The following is a 19,830-nucleotide window of genomic DNA, read 5'->3' on the forward strand; positions in this document are numbered from 1 at the left end:
GTCCGACGAATAAGATGAGGAGAAGGAAGAAGAGACACGTTCAGGAACAACTAGAAATTTTTCTAAGTCCTCATACATCTTTAAGAATGGAAAAGAACATTTGATTCACAGAGTACATATTGCTCAACATTAAATAGCAATATATGTATTTATTTCTATTAAAAAAGTTCTCTTGTCACTAGCATTATTTTCTTTTAAATACTGTTGACTACATCCTTCATTTTTTTCTTTTCTGATTTTTAATGCATTTGGTATGAGCTCACATGTATGATTTCTTATTATATACAAATGACAATTCCTAATAAATGACATCCTAAACAGTTAAGATCCAAAATTCTAAGTTGTAAAACTTTAGGACTTTATAATAGAGAAAGTTCTCTATGCATAATTAAAATTCAAATTTTGCCTTGCATAAGGTTGGATAATATTTTTTTGAAAAAATCATAAAATATGTAGAAATTTCAACTTTCAATTTTGGAGTATTTAAATATAAAACATTCAGTATTCAAAACATTTCACTGTATTTATAAATGTTTTTGTTCTGAAAAAAAAATCATTCCAAATTGGAATTTAGACATTTCCTTTTAAAGATTTGTTTTAGATTCATTATGGAACAGCTAAGAAGACTGCCACAGCTTTTTAAGAAATGCCATTTGTCCCTACAATTGTGAGATTATATGCAAGAAACAGATGAGTTACAATCACAACCACAAACCTACACACTTTAAAAAACTGGCTTTGCCTATATTTAACCTTATTTATAAAGTAATTTGGACCATTCAAAATGAGATGCAGTTTCACTTGACAATGAAATTCACACTTACTGAAACTACTAGAGAAATTGAATTGATATAGTACAGTGAAACAAGGAAAAATTTTCTACATATTATCCCATGAAATAAAGATAGAATTACTCACCAATCATCAATATTTCCTTCTCAAATCTCTGTAATCTCTGTAGAAATACGGTGGGTAAGATAAAGCATGATGACAGCTTGCTAACATGTCCAATAAAAAGAAAAGAACAGGTTGTGGTATAAATGTACAACTTTTCTCTCTAAGGAAAAACACTCCTTGGCTCTCTAACTTTACGCTGAATGCATTTTGTATGGGTATCATATGACTTGATCCATTTATTGGAGAAAATGCCACCAGCTCAATGATTTCCTAGCTCCCATTCCCTATATATATATTACTTTAACCTCATTTAATTACCAAAGCTTATAAGAACTTTTTCAAAGTTGTCATGACTATATTATGTAAAATAACACATAAAGCATAAAGAGTTTAAATATTAGATTAAATTCAATGACACTGACAATATTCAGCCATGTATGACCTAAAAATTTGACAATTCCATATGGTTCAACCTAATAAAACATTCCCTGACTCTCACATCATTGAAACTGACACTCAGCAGCTGCCCAGAGGAGCCAGCTGCCTGCCCCCTGAAGCTGTGAAATGAAGGGTTTGGGACACTGTGGCAGAGCAAAAGCTACCTACCTCCCATCAATAATACTTTTCTCGGACCAAAACAATGTGAACCATACTGCACCTTGAAAGGAGCAGGGGGGTGATATAATGGGAGTCATTCATAACGAAGATGACAAGTGCACGGGGGAATAAATCACGAGCAAATAACAGGGCCTACTGTGGCAGTGTTACATCTTAGCCCATGATCTGAAAGAATGAGTCATTCAAACCCATTTTCAGAAATGTGTAACTCAATCAAAGTAGGGTTCTTAAACGTGTTGGCCAGGGGTTGACGACAGAGTGTGAAGAAACGAACACAAATATGTCAGTAAGGATCCTTTGTTCAAGTTTCATGCTTTCCCTTATAACCTGGCAATGCCATGGTGAACCTGAAATGTGACTCACTCTCTGTGTGGGTACTGCCTGAACGTATTCAAAAGGAGTAAGAGGCAACTGAAAGGTGCTTATAAGATGCTCGGTTCTCTGGGGAAAAGGTGATGGTAAAATTAATCTCACAGATATCCCCTCTCGAGTTCACACCCGCATGGTCGTCATCGGAATGACATTTCAGAATGTTCTGATTCAGAATTCTTCATGAGTTTGGGCTATTTGGCCAAGCTGGAAAACAAACTCCTGCTGAAGCAGCTAACTCAAGAAATCCGCAGCCTCTTCTTGCCCAAAGGTTGCCCGGAATGCCAAAGTAATTGAAGAATAAAAGGAGCAAGCAGGTAGACATTTCTGTTTGGACAGAAGCTAAACCTTGTGCAATGTCACCAAGCGCTCCTCCAGCTGTACTAGTGCCATTGGAATAACAAATTTGATTATGGCGGTGGGAGAAAAAAAAAGGAGTCATTCTTTGGGGAATAGCAATGTGATGCTCTTGGAGCACCCTCTGGAGGCCAGAGAAAGGTGACGCTGGGAAAACAAGAAAAGAGAAATCTGATCACCTTGGCCCTTCTACAGGCTGAATCCACTTGAGTGGGACTTGAAAATGCACTTGTTCAATCTTATTCAAGGTGACATAAGAGACATGTAAAGTTAATTCAGAGTTTAAATGCAAATTCAATCCAAATTGTAACAAAATTATCAAACAATAATTTCTAATTTTTTTTTAAAAGAAGAAAGAAATGCCAACTGATTAGTGTTACTTTCAGCCTACATTCTGAATTTTGGGGGGAGTTGATTGCAGAGGCATCTTTAAGTATTTACAAGGAGTGTGGAACATAATATTTTCATTAACAACATATAAATAAGCAAAGTTATATAAGGTATTATTAATAGTCAAATTTTTAAAGTAGCCAGCTTTACGTTTATTAAAACTGACAATAAATTAAGCTGACTCTATTTTTCTAAACCTTACTTATTCTAAAGCAACAAACACTGACATCTATTGGCATTTTGGCAGCTTTTTTTTTAAATTGATTAACACTCATTCCAGAACACACACAGGTGCAGACATGCGTAGGATTAGGATGAATTCAAAACATAACTTATTTCTATGAGGGAATTTTGTTTGATGTACCTAATAGCATATTTAATAGATATCATTTTTCTCTTGTTAAGATAAATCTTTTCTTAAAACTGATAATATCTAACTTAATTTTTTGTACTTTCTGCTTGTCAAGACAAGAGCTCTAGGATTAACTAAAATGTTAGAAGTTCATTACTTGCTTCTTTTTTGTATGAGCATTTTTTATTTTTCAATTAAAGCTGACATTCAATATTATTTTATATTCACTTCAGTGTGAAGCATAGTGGTTAGACATTTGTATAATCTATGAGGTGATCCCTCTGATAAATCTAGTACCCATTTATTTGTTTCTTTGAGCAAATAAAATCACTCACCCAAAATACTGACTCTTGGTTTGTTTTCTTCTATCATAACAGAACATGATAAACTCTCAGTACTGTTAGAAAAGTGAAATTTAACATGCTACTTAAGAAATGTTAATATAACACTGATTTGGTAGGAATCACAGTCCCAGAACTTTAAACACTACATAAGAACTTTTGTAGTGAGGAGGGGGAGGAAAGAAAATGGTACGAAATGTGGATTTATTATTTTCATTATTTTGTTTATATTTAAAAACACCTGCACTCAATTCTATGAACCTCACTGGCAAGATACAGTTACACTTGATAAAAAGATAACGAAGAACATGTTAATACACACTCTCCTTTTCAATTGCTGCAATTTGTACTAGTCCCAAAGGAGATTATGCATTCTAAGTAATAAAGTGAGGTTTAAGCATCAACTCCTCAGTGTGGCCAGAAAAGGCGTCATGTTTCAAAATCTTCTCATAGCTTGAAATCTCAACATTTTTCTGCCAGAGATAAAATTATGTTGCACCTCACTCTACTTTCAATATTTACACTGAATTCGGGACTGTTTTCATTATACACATAGGCAGTTATGGTATTTGACATATTATCCACTTTTCTCTATATTTACAGGTAGTAGATATTAATATTTATACTCACTCTAATCTAAGGCCAGCTTTGGATTATTTTTGACCATAAAAGGCACATTTTGAAAATTATATCAAATATCTTTGCAAAGAGACAGACAATTTGTTTCTAAAGTGATTTTATAAGCAGAGCTAAGTAAGATTTATTGGGCACTCATTACATGACGGGCAATGTTCAGAATGCTTCTATGGATTATCTCACTTAAGTCTCATAATAACTTCATGATAATAATAATAATATTATCCCCAATGTTACATATAAGGAGACTCAGGCATGGAGAGATTAAGTGACTTTCCCATGACCGTCCAGATAAGAAGCAGCACAGCTAGGCCTGCGACCCAGGCAATCTGGCCACAGAGCTGAGTACTAGGCACCCTCCTCTTGCTACTGAACGGGGAGGCATGTTCCTTCCTCTCCATTTGGCAGGTGGTAGAGCACATGACATACCTGTTACACTGCTTAGGACACGGTAAGATATTAGACAGATATCTGTGGCCCCCTTGTTAATAAATATAAAAGTGTCCAGCAGAGTGCCTGGCACACAGGTGGTTCCTGTTCTTATGCTGCTTCAGTATTTTCTGATTGCATAGGTATATCTTCCTCCCCATTCTCCCATCAATGTCATTTTCTCATTCTGCAAGTATGAGAGTAATATTTCAAGCTTCTCCCACTTTCTGCTTCAAAAATTCTTCAAAATAAATCCTACTGCATTCTGTAAATACTACTACATGTTTTGAATAATTACATGAGGTAAGTGGTTACAAGTCACCAAGTTGAAACACATCACTCACTGGACATTCCTCCCGTTCTGTAAACACGTGCTGCCCTGTTACCGGCGGGCACTTCATATCCAGGAATGTTTGCAGGCACCTCACCCTGGGGAGCCGCTTTGTTAAGGAAACAGGTGAGTGATGTCATCGGGAGAGCATAGGGCCCTGCTTCTACACATTCAGGATACCAGGTTTCTCGATCTTTCCACCACTTGTGCTCACAAATGCCTCTTCCGCCAGAAGTGAAGGGACACCCAGGAGTTCTAAAACTGGGCTGGGCTTGATAATCAGTTTATTCCAGGTCGTTGAAGAGAATAAAAAAAAATCCTTTGCAGTGTTTCAATGAAAGAAAAATGTATCAGCAAACAGATTCAACAGGGAAACTAGGAGCCAAATACCAGAAAGAGAAAAAAACAAAACTTCTGGGTTTGTAATTCAGGCATCAATAGGAAAAGTGTGCTAAAGTGAATCAGTAAGAAGAGTTTGGAACATGGGAGGTCTGACATCTAGAAGGCCCTGGCTATTACAAGGCCCTGGGTACATGGATCCCTGTTACAAAGCCCAGAATCATACTGAGGTTGCTTATTTTGAGAAAAGAAGAGGAATTAATGACTCCAAGGGCTTGGGACCCATAAGAACCACTATTATGGAATAGATAATTCTGTTGAACATCTGCAGCCCTAATAGTGTGCAATTTAATATTCAGTTAATTGTACAAAAATGCAGATGCTAGGAAACATAGCCATGTATGTATCACATATCAGTCACACATGGCACATGAAAGTTAAAGAAGCCTTTTCCCCCTGAAAATTTCCCTCCAACAGATGTGTTGAGGCCTCTGCGTGTAACACGGCACACAGCAGGGCTGAGAGGCTGAGTTCTCTCACCACTGTATCTCCCCCGACCGTTGTGAAGTCCTGTTATAACACTGGAAGCACGGCCTGGCTGTTGCACGTGTATCATCTAAGACACATGTGTCAGTGGCTGTCTTAAGAAAGGGGTGAAATTTGGGATTGAAGGGCCCCCATACAGGAGCCATTCCAGAGATGGGTGTCCTCCCAAGTCCTAATTTGGGCTGGCAAGTGGCCATAATCTAGTTTTGGCACCCAGAGGCTCTTCTTTGGGGGATGCCCGACATACAAAGTGCAAAAAAGGTTGAAAGAGAGGTGTGGGCTTCTGCTGCAAACCATTATGGCTATCAGTTTCCCATTCTCCTCAGATGAGGAAAAGTACACTAGTACTTACCATTATAAGGAAAACGACACAAAGGAGAGAAACACTGATTTCAAAGCAATACTATGTAATGCTCTCTGCTTTTATATAAAGCTAGTTTCAAGTTGAGATTTCTTTTCCCGGCAAATGAAGAATAAATGGTTTATCCTTATGGTTTATCTGGCTTCACAAGCACAAGGTGCCTGGAGGGGATAAAAGTTTCCTCCCCATAGAAGACTCCTTACTTACTACCTGAGAGAAAAGAGAGTCAATATCCTAAAAATTAACCTAGAAATGAGTTCCCTCTGAGTTTTTCAGTGAGATAGCAGAGAGAATGTCAGTGAGAGAGAATGCCGATCTCTCTGGTTCAGAGGGAATCAGAGCTGTGGGAATGGAAGACAGAGTGAGAGCCACCATGGAAGCTCTTGAACCCAGGTCAAGAGAGATCATCAGGCAGTCACGACACAGTTACCTAGCCAGCAGACAAGACCTGCAGGGCACAGGAATACCTGCTTGCTCTTAAGTTTGTCTCTCCCCACAGAACTGCCTGCTGCTTATCTGCAATGTCTGTGTTAAGTCAATGCAGCGATGAGCCCTTGACACAGTGCAAACCTGTTCCTTGAAAGGGATGCTACTTGAAGCCATTGCCCCTCCTTAATTCTTCAGACTGCCTGCCTGCAGAGGGTCATAGAAACTTCTGAAGGCAGAATATTCCCAGGCAGGACAGAGAACACCTAAAAGGCCCTCCAGTTAACTCTTGACCGCAGTTCTGGTTAGGTCTAAGGTCTCTGTAATATACTATGATGACTTCTGAAAAGACAGTAGGGAAAGTCACTTAGAGAGGTTGCTACCTAGCTCCACATTCCATGCCTTGTTGAATGACATGCTATATAGTATGTCCAAAACACGGGGTTTATAAAAGTAAGGGAAATTTCAGTACACCCTCATTAGGGCTAATGAAGGTAATTAAGGTGAATCTGATCAGCAGTATCTTATTCTAGAAGCATGCACAGGAATGGTCAGTGACCAAACAATTACTCTCTGTTCAATTTTTGTTTTGCTCAAAACCTGGTTACGGTCTTTGCCAGCAAGCCAGGTTCTGAAATGCTATCGGTGATGCCAACAAGAAGACTGGGCAAAATTTGTTTTCCTACTGTGAGGGATGGCAAATACTCCAGCTTATTTTCTTCAGCTACAGCACTACCAAGCGCTCCTCAATGAAGCGCTGCGTAACAAGTGTTGGGGGATGCTCTCCGTGACTTACGGCAGGAAAAAAAAGCCCTTACAACTCCCCCTTCTTCTCTTTTTTACAGCATCTTTTTCACTCAATCACTCATAAACAACTATTTATTGGGGAATGCCTCCTCTCTCCAAGGCAACGTCTAAAGCATCAACTCTTAACAGGGGAAACTGAAGGTCAAGCTGTCATTCATGTCCATGTTGATTTTCAAATACAAGATTTGTCTCTAGAAAGCCCCAACTGCCATTTCATTTTATTATATAACCAGTAAACAGCCGCGTTCAAAAATTCAGATAAACATTTGCTTTTGGGCACCTCTCGGGAACATAAATGGGCCGTGTATTTATCAAGGGGTTTTCTTCAAAACTAGAACTGCCAAACCGAAAGTTTTGAGAACTTATTTGGAACAGACCTGATTGCTGGCACTGGACTAGATTTCATCTGTTTCGCTGACCTCTAGGAATCCCTCTCAGCTGACCAAGTTCTAATACCGCAGGAATGAATCTCGGGCGGGGGAAGGTACGCACACACTGCTACCCTACACCTCCCGCCCCTCTGCCCAAAACCCCGATGCGTAACTGCTGAAGGGGCCTCTCTCTCGACCACCCCGTTTTTCCGAGTCCCGCACACCGGTGGGAGGTCCGTTCCCGCTTCTCTCGCTAGAGGGCAGACGGGGCCCGTGCAAAGCCCTCCTGGCTCCGGACACCGGTGCACCACTCGGGTTCAGCTCCGGGGCTAGCCTCGGCAGAGGTGCCGGTAAAAAGCCGTACCTGGGAGCACTACTTGTCCGGTACCCTCGGAGAGTGCAGGCCGGGGCTGCTGCCCTTGCACCGAGCGCGGAGTGCGGGTGCCGGGGTGAGGCTGGGCTCCCAGGTAAAGGGCGGCCCCACGGAGGGCGAGCACCGTCCGGCCCTGCGGACGCCTGGGAGCAAGGCCAGGCATCCGAAGCGTAGGGCGCGGGCGGGCGAGGGAGAAGCGACGCCCGGGAGGAGGAGGACTGCGGAGTCCTAGTGCCGCGCACTCACCTGGGCTCTGGACGTCGCCCTCGGACGGGGGCGCGGGCTTCTTGCCGGAGCCTCGGTCCTTCTTCTTGCCCTTTCCCTTGCCTTTGCCTTCTTTGCGCTCGGACATCTCGCCGAAGAAGTGCACACTACGTGGACGGCTACGGGGGAAGACGACGCGCGACAAGTTTGGTCCAAGGGCTTGGATCGGATTTGGGAAAAGTTTGTCCCTGGATGCGGAGAGCAACCGGGCTGCGGCGCTCGCGCTGCGCAGGGGGCGTCTCCTGTCGCCTGTAGGGAGCGGCGCGGACACGGCGTGCGGTCTAGGCCACCTGGGACTAGTGGTCGCTCCGTCAGAGGGTCACTCTGGTTCTTGGGGCTGCTCCTGTAGCCCTGGGAAGTCCTCTGTAGTTCCCGTCGCACTGGGTTCTGCCGCTATCGGCTCCTGTCCTGGCCTCTGTCCCGCGCGCTTGCAGCCCGAAGAGGGAGAGGAATTCACTGTCCTGCCCGCACTCCCATCGCCCAGGCAGCCTCTGCCGCTCCGCTCCTGTCCTCCGCACTACCCCGGAGTTCGGACAAGTTTTGGGGAACTCCTCGCCGGCTCTTTTTCAATTGCCCCACAACCACCCACCTCCCGCCCGCAGGTTGGAGGCTGGCGCCTCCTTCCCACCCTCCCCTCCCTAGCCCCCTCCCTCTTCCCTACCACACCCCCACCCCGAGGCGCGGACACGCCACCGGGAGGAGCCTGGGCTCTGCGCTCCTGGGCGCAGCCCCTTTCTCTCCCGGAGCCCGGCCTGGCGGGCGGGGGTGTCGGTGCGCCCAGCGGCTGCAGGGAACCCCCAACAGGGGTCGCTGGAACCTGCGCGGAGACTCTGCAGCGGTGGCTGCCGCGGGAACCGAAACGAGCGGCCCCGGGGAGATTCAAGGACTAAGGAGGGGACCCAGGGACTCTTGGTCTTTGCTTTCCTGAGTCAGGCAGCGCTCCGAAGTTTTGGCCCCTTCTCTTTAATGCAGAGAAATGTTGGAGACAAAAGTTTGGAATTCTGACACCTGCCCCCCAAAATTAAAGCTCTGGAACCCCTGGGAACGAGGGGGATGTTTTCTGTTTCGCCAGGAGATTTTGGGCTCATTCCTTTCTTACTTGATTAGTGAGTTATACACACGTAGGGCAAAGGGTGGAAGGGAGTTTGCAAGTAAGACAGCCCTAGGTATACAGCAAGGGCTCAGTGAACGTTGAAGGTGGTCAGATCGCACCACCTTCGTGGATCTGCTGTTATATGCGTGAGTGTGTGTGTGTCCCTGTCTTCGTGGGCTTAACAAAGTGCCTGTTAAACCCCATCTTCAGTTTTTCCTAAAATAAATAATAATAACCTGATCTCTTCAAAGGGGGTGCCCTAAACTCTCTCTCACTACAACTTAATGTCAAATGAACAGTAAAAGGCGATCAGCAGAATTGCTGCACTAGCTGGGCGTCACTCAGTTCTGCGGAGGGGAAAAAACAAGCAGGTAGCGTGGAGATCCAGTACTAGAGGTGTTTAATTCGTTAATGCCAGCTTTCTGGGATTCAAACTTTCCTCGGAACCGCGGGTGAAGCCTGCTTCTCCGTCCCTTGTCCTCCCTCTGGCGGAGAATTCCAAAGAGCACTGAGATTCGCGAAATGCTAGCAGCCAGCTGCGAAGGACACAAGTTAAAAGGCCAGAGTAATCCGCACCGCAGAATGATCCAGAGTCGTGTCAAGAAAACATTCCAGTAGTTACATCACAGCTGTGGCTAGCTTCAAAGGTGCATTTACAGTGGTAGATTTGTGTTGTGGTCAGGAAGACGTGTGGACGATCCGTATGTGAAATTAACATTCCACTTGAAAAGTGACTTGCTCCTGATTTTCCATTGTGTGGGGTTAATGGGAACTGAACCTTCGGGGTATATTTTGGAATAGCCACGATTTGAATAAAGATGAAATCTTTACATTCAAGGGGGGCAAAAACATTCATTTTGAAACTGCCCTAAAGTAAGAATAATTTTATTCTCATTTAATGCACATGGTAATAAGAAACAAACTCTGCTGGGTGGCTTTAATTGTTAAAAGACATCTTAGCGGCATCGACATCATTATCTTGAAAAAGTTTGATGCTCAAATATCTTCTGATAACCTTTTAACAAACATAAATGTAAATTTTACTGGGCCATAAAAACAGCAAAATGGAGGAAAAAATATGAATATAGCTGAATAGCACTATAATATTCCATAGAGTCTAATGTAAAACGGAGTCCCAGCGCTGGCTGAAATAACCCTGCTTTCCCAGGAGGGGACGCTCTCAATAAGCAGGAAACAGCCAAATTCAGAAAAGGGGAGTCCTTTCAAAAAGGGCACTTTATCTCCAGGATAGCAGACCCTAAAAGGGCTTACTATAAAATAGCTACATGTCATCAAATATATCATTATTTTTAAATTGAAGGACAAAAAAGGAAAACATTTTGGAATTTAAAGCTTCAGGCCTTAACCCTCCCACAAAAAAAACCCCAAAAAACCAAAAGAACGACAACAACAAAAACACAGGAAGCCAGTAGTAAAACTCCTAGCTATGGATATACTGTAATTCTAGCATAATTCATCACTTTTGTTTTGGATCTAGATGTTTTACTTCACAAAACATTTTATTAATTCCTTATTGCTGCCATTTTGCAGTGAGGATAATGGAAGATCCCTCAATTTTGTGATAATTTCCCATTAGAACAAATCTGTAGGAGTAGACAGTTTTTCCAAACCAGGCATGAATGACGGACAGAACAGCTTGCTGGTACGCAGCGCCTTTACCAGCAAACATGGCAGCCTCTAAGTGACGTCAGGGCTCCTAGGGAAATGCTCAGGCCTGGGATGAACGGATAGAAAGGGAGGAAGGGGGATATTAATAAGCATTCAATAACTGTTGTTCCTTGCTTTGATGAGATAGAGAAAAAAGAGGACAAAAAGCACAATAGTAAATGTTGAAAGAACATTGAAGAAAGATGAGGAACTGGCAGTCACAGGACAAGGTTGATCCCTGGGACTTTGCTCAGATTCTGGAGTCATATTTTAATGGTCAGTGGCCACAGACCGTGTCAGGGAATTCATAGCAAAATCCAAAACTTTTTTCTACTAGCACACTGCTCATAAGTCTTTATCTTTTATGTTACCCCATGTTACTTTTTTCAGAGACTTGTGTTATTTGTGACTAGCTAAAAGATTGACCAAACAAAAGTCCATTTCTTTGATAGTTAAATATTTGTGATTTATCAAGAATTTGAGATTGTCCTTAAATTATTCATCTCTGTGGTCAGGAAGTGGCAAATGAATTAAAAAACAAACAAATTTGTAAATGATTACAATGAGATGGAGGAAGAATATTTTTCCTTTTTTGAAAATAGAAATACTAACCTCAATTGTCTCATTGAGGAAGGATGGCATATCTTCATGGAATAATTGATCAATGTGTTGTGTATTATTGACTCTCAGAGCGTGTATCACAGAGGGGATATTGGCTCTCAGGCAAACGTGTGACAAGCTGTCAACAATGTCAACTCTTGAGGAACAGAGTGGAGATTTATAAATATGCAACTTGAGAAATAAGGCAAAATGGATATTCTGTATTAAATGACAGCTTAAAATAAATGCAGTCATGTGCCATAACATTTCTTTGTCAATGCTCAATGCTTAATTTTTAGAAACATCCTTAGAATCTACAAAGCTGGCCATTTCTCTCACTAATTCTCATTTGAAAATACCCCAAGAAAATTTTTAAAAGAAAAAAATATACAAAATGAAAAAACGTTAACACATGAAGATAAATTACATTGTTGCAAACTACTGTGCATATTAACAAAAATGAGAATTTAATCTACAATTCTGCAAATAGATATTTAAATTAAGTAACTTAAGATAATTTACATAAAGGTCACTTTTTTAAAAACTTTGCAACAAAGTTGGCATTCATAAAGATGCATGAATGCAAGAGACAGCCTCACTCACCAGAGCCAGCTCCAAAAGGAACATTGAATGTGCATATGGCTTATTCATTCATTTACCAAGCATTTACTGAAATAAATGCTGGATAGAAGAGAAACAAAAATCATCCCTATTCTCATGAAGCTGTTTTGTGAGCAAGGTACAAAAACAAGTGAATTATTATGATACAAATGAAAAGCAAGGCCAGATAAGTTTTCTAGGGCCTAAAGCTCATAAAAATTGGGAGATGGCTTTAAAGGAAAAGAACACAAAATTAAACTGCAAATTTAAGTCCAAGAACGTGAAAGGGACCATTGGATGTTAGAGGACTTGAAGAGTAACCTTCATTAGCTTCGTGGTAAATTCACCTTTAGTGGTTCCAAGGACATTCCACCATCTGTACAATTGTAGTAATGGTCAAGGGCAATTCTACACTATCTTAGAGATTAGATAACACTATCACTATAAATAGGAGACATTAAGAAGCAATCAGAAGACAAACACACAACACTAAAACAAGCAAAGACTATCACGTGAGGAAAGTGAGATGAAAGGAGCCTTAAGAATTCACAGATTAGTAATTGTCCTGTATGTTTAGACTCTTAGAACCAACATGCAAGTTGAATTTGTTCAACAAAGAGCTTCTGACCAGTGGTAGGCCCTGGCAAAACTGGAAATGGTGTCTTCCATTACATTTGGCAAATATTTAACAGAATTACTAATTAACCATATTCTGTTGGCTGTGAATAGTGAGTCAGTTTGAGAACAAAATTGTGACTTTAGAATCCAAAGATAAATACTAAAAAAGGTAATGTTCAAACAACAGTAAATGAAATCTGAGTTTGTTTTTCTGCTTGTTTGTGTGATTTTAAAAAATTACTATATACCGATGATATTATTCACCATTATTATTACTGATAAGACTGTAATCTCTAGATTACTCATCATAGATTAAAAAAGGATTATATAACGAAAGACTGGTGCCTAATTTCTTTTTATTAACTCTATTTGATAAATAGTATCATGAATCTCTTCTGTAATAAGGTGAAAATATTAGACTTAATAGTTTTTGAAACATTTTAATTTATTTTAAGAAGAAAATAGTCTCATCCAACTTGTCGATTTCACTCCCTCACCTTCACATTAATAATTTATTTTTGTCTTCTTCAACCTCCTTGCAACATGTCCTTAATTTGAGATGTGCATTTGATGCAAATACCCCAAATTTAAATATACATATATAATGTATATACATGGGGGCGTATAGTTACTGTTTCTCTTTCCACTATTGGAAATGGAAACATTGCCTTTGAATGTGAGCCTCCAAAAGGCAGCGGTTGTCCTGTTACCCACCACTTTCACACTGCTAGCCATTAGCACTCCCGGCACCACACTCTGCAGCTAGAAAGCACTAAATAGTTTTACATAGAATGAATTTAAATGAAATAGGATAAATATGAAAAGCCTGGTTCTAATGCCACCATTCTCTATCAGTCAGTTACTAATTACCTATTCTGAGCATAATCTTTGCCACGGTTTCTACATCCGACCCATCTCCGAGTCCTGGCGTTTGACGTCAGCCTCCGTTTCCCCATAATCACTAACTTCCACCCAGATCCACGTCCTTTCTTTGCTTTGACCACAGTAAAGCGTTCTACCTAGATTCCTGCTCCCTCCAATTATTTTGCCCCACATAGCAGTGAGAGGAGCCTTTTTGAAGTGTAAATCTAACCCAGTTACCATTATCCAATGCTCTTGAAGGGTCAGGCTGTGTCTAACTGCAGCCTCTCTCACGAGGCTTCGCCCCTCGCTCTCGGTGCGTCATTCTGGGAGGCCTCTTTGCAAAGTGCCCCTGAAGGTTGCCCTGCTTTCCCGCCTCGGGGCCGGGCCGTGTGCCTGCTGCTTCGTCCGCCTGAGTCTTTCCATAGCTATGCTTTGCATAGTTACACTTGCCTAATTCCACTGATTCCTCAGGCTGCAGCCAGATTTTAGTTACTCAGAAAAGCTTTCCATTACCTTTGAGAACTGTTTTAATCTCCTATCACACTTGAGCATCTTCTTCCTAACATTTTTTCCTGTTTTGTTATGATATAATTATTTGTTTTATACAATGATCTGTCCCCGCGGGGCAGTAATCTCTTTGAGGCCCAGACTGGACTATTTCATGTTCTTTGTTATGTCTCTAGCACTGTGCTTGTCCCATGGCAGCCAATCATATACATTTTGTTAATTGGAGAATAAATGAAGATGAATAGAATTCCTTGCAGATGTCTATAAAACTATATACACATATGTGTGTGTGTGCTTATGTTTATTTGGTCAACTTTTTAAAACGAGAATGATTATGATACCGGGGGTGACTGCTTGGGCTAACTTCTGTGGAAATGGCATTTCTAAGGAGAAGCATAATTTTAAAAAACCTTGACTAATCAGGATAATCTTTCAAAACTTCAAGACGTGAGGTGATAACTTTCATGAAATGGTAAAATGTTAAGAAGGATAATTACTTTTTTTCCCTAAATCGCCTCTGCGAGTTGCACCTGTAGATTGCATTTATTGGCTCCATTTCTTCTCTTGGGTTCCTGTGACATGTCAAAGAGATCCATAAAACAGCTGGGTTTTTCGTGGATGTTCTGACAAAATTATAAAGGATGGAAACTTGCAAACATACTGCAGTTGAAAACCCCTTTCTAGTATGGGCACAATACAAGGTTCCTCTCCCCATACAATTAGTTATCTCTTGACAGACTAGTGGTAGGTCCACGGGCAGTCATTTCAGCAAACTGCACCTAGTAACCACCTTCGAACAAGCTTTGAGTTCAGCTTTAATTCCTCTAACATTTTGAGCCCTTCCCATCATCTCTATCCATACAGCAAAGACAAAGGGACTTCTCCATACATACTTGGGCTTTGGATTCCGTGAACATCTAGTATCCAGCCAAGAGATTCAGATGCTTCCTTGACTGTTAAGCATCATCCCACAAGTTCTGCTCCAAGGTTAACATCTTCCCTTTCAAGAGGCACTTTATTCATTACTGTGAAAAGATTCACCCCTCTTAAATTTATAACAATGTTAAAATATAAATTTGATGTCATGAGTGATGAATTAGTACTTCAAATATTTGAACAGTGAGGGTAATTTAACATATTAACTCTTTTCTTTTGTATGTCTCCTAAGAGACACCTGGTAGAAAGCATTTCCAGATTACACTGTGTAGGAAATTACTTCATAATGTCATCATGATAACTGGGCTGGATGGAATGAAACACTAACCCATGACATTCGGTACCTGGCCCAGGCATGTAATAACACCACCATTGTTCTTTTCTCTACCTTCCCACATCATTCCTTTGAACTTCCTTCCTGAATCTTTATGAATACACTCCCCTTTTATTCAGTTCCTCCTCGTGTTAGAGCCCAATGCTTCATATGTCTGACTTGAAGAGGGATTTTTCGTTTTAAGTTGAGAGCCAAGAGTGAAGTTCTCAGTGGAATGTTACAACCATCTCCACCCCTGGACCTGGGCCTAGAATTTAAGTTCCTTTGCAACAGACCAAATTTCAACACACTATATATGTATGTTTGCGAATTTTGTGTATGTGTACATTAAATATATATATATATATATATATATATATATATATCTTTCAATTCTCATTCATTGGGGAAAAGATTTTCACATGTATTAACAACTCAAGAAGGCAAGTCATCTTTTAAAGATTATTTAGCAGAACAATTAGCTAACTTGACAGAAACCAAATGACCATCCAAAAAATAACTGAAGACCAGCCGTGCAGAATATTACATTCCTATGGAAAATGTTGTCCTTTCTGCTTAATCATAAAGATTGGATTTGTTCCAACTCTTTCCCATAGGTACAATGTAGAAACCACCTAATTTAAATGGTGCAGGGAGCTCTGGCCTTGTCTAGGGTCCTATTCACATAGGATTCTTTGGGGCCTAGAGAAATTCTGGGGGGTGATCCTGGACCCAGATATCTAACTGAATGTCTATAAGACACCTGGGTTAGCATTTGTGAGTGATCTTTGTTTGGTCCTTGAGTGGACTGCAATCCATGAGATACCATAAAGCAGACATAGTCAGGGACCAAAAAGTCTGTCACTCCTATTGAGACTCCTGTCTTTGAGACTAAATCTAGCCCTCATTTCGTAAATAGAAAAAGAAAGTCGTTTTTACTTAGGTGTCATTTATCTTGCTTTGGAATTGCAGGATCTCTTTCTCTGGTGTTGTTCTTTCCACAAGCGAGTGTAACAGAATGAAGTGGAAATCCACTATCACTTCTATTCTCATGATAATAAGGAAACCCCTGAGTGCTAGCCATGTGCTAGGATTTGTATCAGTATGTGTTTACTTTGGGTACTGAAGCTATATCATTCTCTCTCAAAAGGGGAGTGTAAAGAACTTTATACAAATGTTCTCTGCTCATCTTTTCTCTTATAATTTGCTTTTTTCCCTCTTACCTACAAAAACTTTCATTAAAGTATTATCAATTTTTCCCTCCTCCTATTCGAGTATCTGCCCTGCCAATCCCTAATGGCAGGTCACCCCAGTTACCCAGTTTTCTCCATGAACATTATCTTTCCCCTTTCCAACAAAAAAACCATAACAGAAACCTTTCTTTTGACCCTCCTTTCCTTTTACAAACAAACACTCTCAGTTCTTTCTTGTTCATCAGCTCAAGGAAACCCTCTCCTTCCCCTACTCACCACAAATCTAATGAAACTGCTCAGAACTCATCCATGCCTTCCCAGTTGTCAGATGAAATGTGTGCCTTTTGTCCCCTGTGTCTAGAGCACACGGACACACGTGTCATCTTGAAACCTTCCCCTGGAAGTCATAGTAATAGCTCAGTGGCAGAATTTTCTCTGTTTTTCTTAATTCATTTTCTCGTACCTGTTTCTTAAGTGCTGGTTCATGGCCCAATATTTAAAACTGTTTTTCTTCTTAACTCCATGATAGTCCTATAAAAATGTCATTCACTGCCACTACCTCAAATGTTGATAACTCACTAATGTGTGTGTATACTAGTTTTCTGAACTATAAGCCTCTGTTTCCAACTACTTCAAATGGAACATGTCCAAAAGATAGTTTATTAATTCCCATCCTTCCTTCCCTGCAAAATAAATGCATCCATCCATACATAATAAACACCATAGCTCAAGATCAGAGAGTAGGCATCATCCTGTATTTTTTCTCCACACGCCTTCCTCTCCTCCCCGATTCCAGCCATTCGGTGCCCCCAATTCCAGTGCATTCCCCTCCAAAGCAGGTTTCAGACTCACCTCCCACCTCCTTTGCTTCTCCCCAGCCTGGGTCCTCTGCCATTCTTTGGCCTGTTGTCAGTTCTATCTCACTACTTCACCCTCACTCCTCACGCCCAGCCATCCTCCTTCCTGCTACCACGGTTCATCTTACATAAGATAGCTATTATCTTCTCATTCTGGGCTGAGTATCTCTAGTGGATTTCTGTTGCTGTAAAGTTGAAACTTCTCTTTAGAGGGTAGCCAGGTCCTTCCCAATCTAAGTGCTGCAGAAATGTTCAACCTCTTTTCTGTCTTCTTCTGTGCAGGCAGTGTGCTCTGTTCACACTAAAGTACATCTTTTCTTCCTTCTATGCCTTTGACTCTGTTTTTCTTCCATACCTAGAGTACCCTTCCCCTTTTCTACCTTGTCGACATCTACTCTTCCTTCCAGACTCATCTCAAAATTCACCCCTTCTGTTTTTCCAGATGTTCCCCAACAGAACCGATTGCTGCTGCACATGCCCCTTCCTCGTGTGTGTCTTCGGTTTAGCGCCTGCATTATTTTCATTATTTCTTTTAGCGTCTGTCTCTCTGCTAAACAGGGATGTCGCCTCAGGAATCACCCCTATATCTCTTTAAAGTACACACTCGGCTTATGTATATTCAAAGAGACTCTAAGTGTATTCAGAGAATTCACAATTTATAGTTAATTCAGCTTTGCAGTGATTGAGCAGCCGTTGAAGGGTTTTGAAATCTCTCCAAATTTAACTTTTTACTCCAACGCAAACCGGACTTCCACGAAGTCACTGCAACGTTTCCAAGCTCTGCAGCTGTGCGAGCTATATCTTAATTGATTTGTTCAACCAAAGTTACAGTTAGCAGGATTCAAGAACAAAGCCCCTCAATTTCTGTCACTACATTTTTATGTACTTAAATCCGCTTTAGCCCTTGTTTACATACTCTGTGCCTTATTTCCCCATATTAAAAAAAATAATATCAACACTTGTTACTCATTAATCATCATAATGAGGTAATTTAAAATTTAACTAATCCCTTATTTGTAAATTCCTCTATAAAAGAGAAATGACTTTATTATGTATAGCCTTCACGTTGACTTCTGAAATATTTAATTGTAACTCTGGAAGAGAGAAATAGAGTTCCTTTATGTAGTTGATATGTTTTCATGACTTAAAATGGCCTTCTTCTCAGAGGGTGCTTGTCACCCGGCAGTCCCATCTGCCATTCCCCAACCACTCTGCCCTGAGATTGTCCTTGGGTCGGTCTCTGCCTTGGGTCCGGATAGAAGCTTGATCGAGAGAGACTGTCCTTGCCCTTGTGGGTGTGGCTCAATTGGTTACAGCATCAACTCAAACCAAAAGATTGCAGGTTCGATTCCTAGTCAGGACACATGCCTAGGTTGCAGGTTAGGTCCCTGACTGGGGAGTGTGGGGAGCTGGCGGTGGGGTTGAGGGGAGATCAGGGCACATGGGGGGCCGGGCACATTCGAGAGGCCATGAGTTGATGTTTCTTTCTCACATTGGTGTTTCCCTCTCTCTCCCTCCCTGATCCTATCTCTAAAACCAATGAGCATGCCCTCAGGTAAGGATGAGGATTAAAAAGTAGAGATTATAATACCTGTTGTAATGTCACTGTTGTGAGGATGAAATGAGCTCATGTGAGTCATGTCCAGCTCACAGTATACACTAGGAAAATGGCACCTCTTTTGGTTGCCACTGTACCCAGACTTCTGGTCATTGCTGTTCTAACCATCCCAGCCCAGGTTTCCCCACAATCTCTAATTTCAAACCAACTTTACTAAGGGGAGCTTTATGCCAAAAAAAAAGAGGTAACTTTTAATATATTCAGTAATTCCTGAATAGGTAATACTGAATTATTCCAGGCCATTGACACTTGAGGATATAAACAATAAATAAAAACACAAATACCACATTTTTCTATGAAGTTGAAGCTTTCACCACACTGCTCCTAATTCACCTCCTCTCTTCATCCCTTTCTGGGCTTTCTGTAGTACAGATGAGTAAACTGCCCCAATGGGGAAGCGGCAGAGGGGAAAAGGAGGTGAAAAAGAAAACTAGTACTTGAATGGCTAGAATATTACCAATTTGGCGAACAGAATTCTAATTCTAATCATAAGATTTCTGTTTCTGGTACATGACTCTGATCTCTTCCACTTGAGTATGGGTGGGACCTATGTATATTATGGAATGCCACTTCTGTGATTATGCTATCAATCCATTGACTTTAAGGTAATTCAGAGGGAGATTATATTGGGTAAATCTGGCCAAAAAAGGGGAGCCCTTTTAAGGGGGCTGGGTTTTTTATAAAGTGAAAAACCATCCTGTTGGCTTTGAAGAAGCAGCTGACATGCAGTAAGAGGGTTACACCTCTAAGAACAAA

The 19,830-nt window shown here is 41.0% G+C and overlaps 1 protein-coding gene across 2 annotated transcripts in view; it reads right to left on the reverse strand.

The window, feature by feature from the left end:
* The window catches only part of NRG1 (neuregulin 1), a 948,231-nt gene that overhangs the window by 190,099 nt on the left and 738,302 nt on the right, over window positions 1-19,830 (reverse strand). Inside the window, exon 1 of one of the 2 annotated variants that reach the window (XM_045821530.1) lies at window positions 8,190-8,770. The exons of the other annotated variant lie outside the window; for it this stretch is intronic. Coding sequence (XP_045677486.1) covers window positions 8,190-8,295 — 106 coding nt within the window. The 5' untranslated portion in view covers window positions 8,296-8,770. Of the gene's footprint in view, window positions 1-8,189; window positions 8,771-19,830 lie in introns of those variants that run through there. 2 annotated transcript variants of the gene reach the window in all.

This window comes from Phyllostomus hastatus, unplaced genomic scaffold, assembly GCF_019186645.2.
Source record: "Phyllostomus hastatus isolate PE091 unplaced genomic scaffold, TTU_PhHast_1.1 phas_scaffold_46, whole genome shotgun sequence".
Taxonomy (NCBI): Eukaryota; Metazoa; Chordata; class Mammalia; order Chiroptera; family Phyllostomidae; genus Phyllostomus; species Phyllostomus hastatus.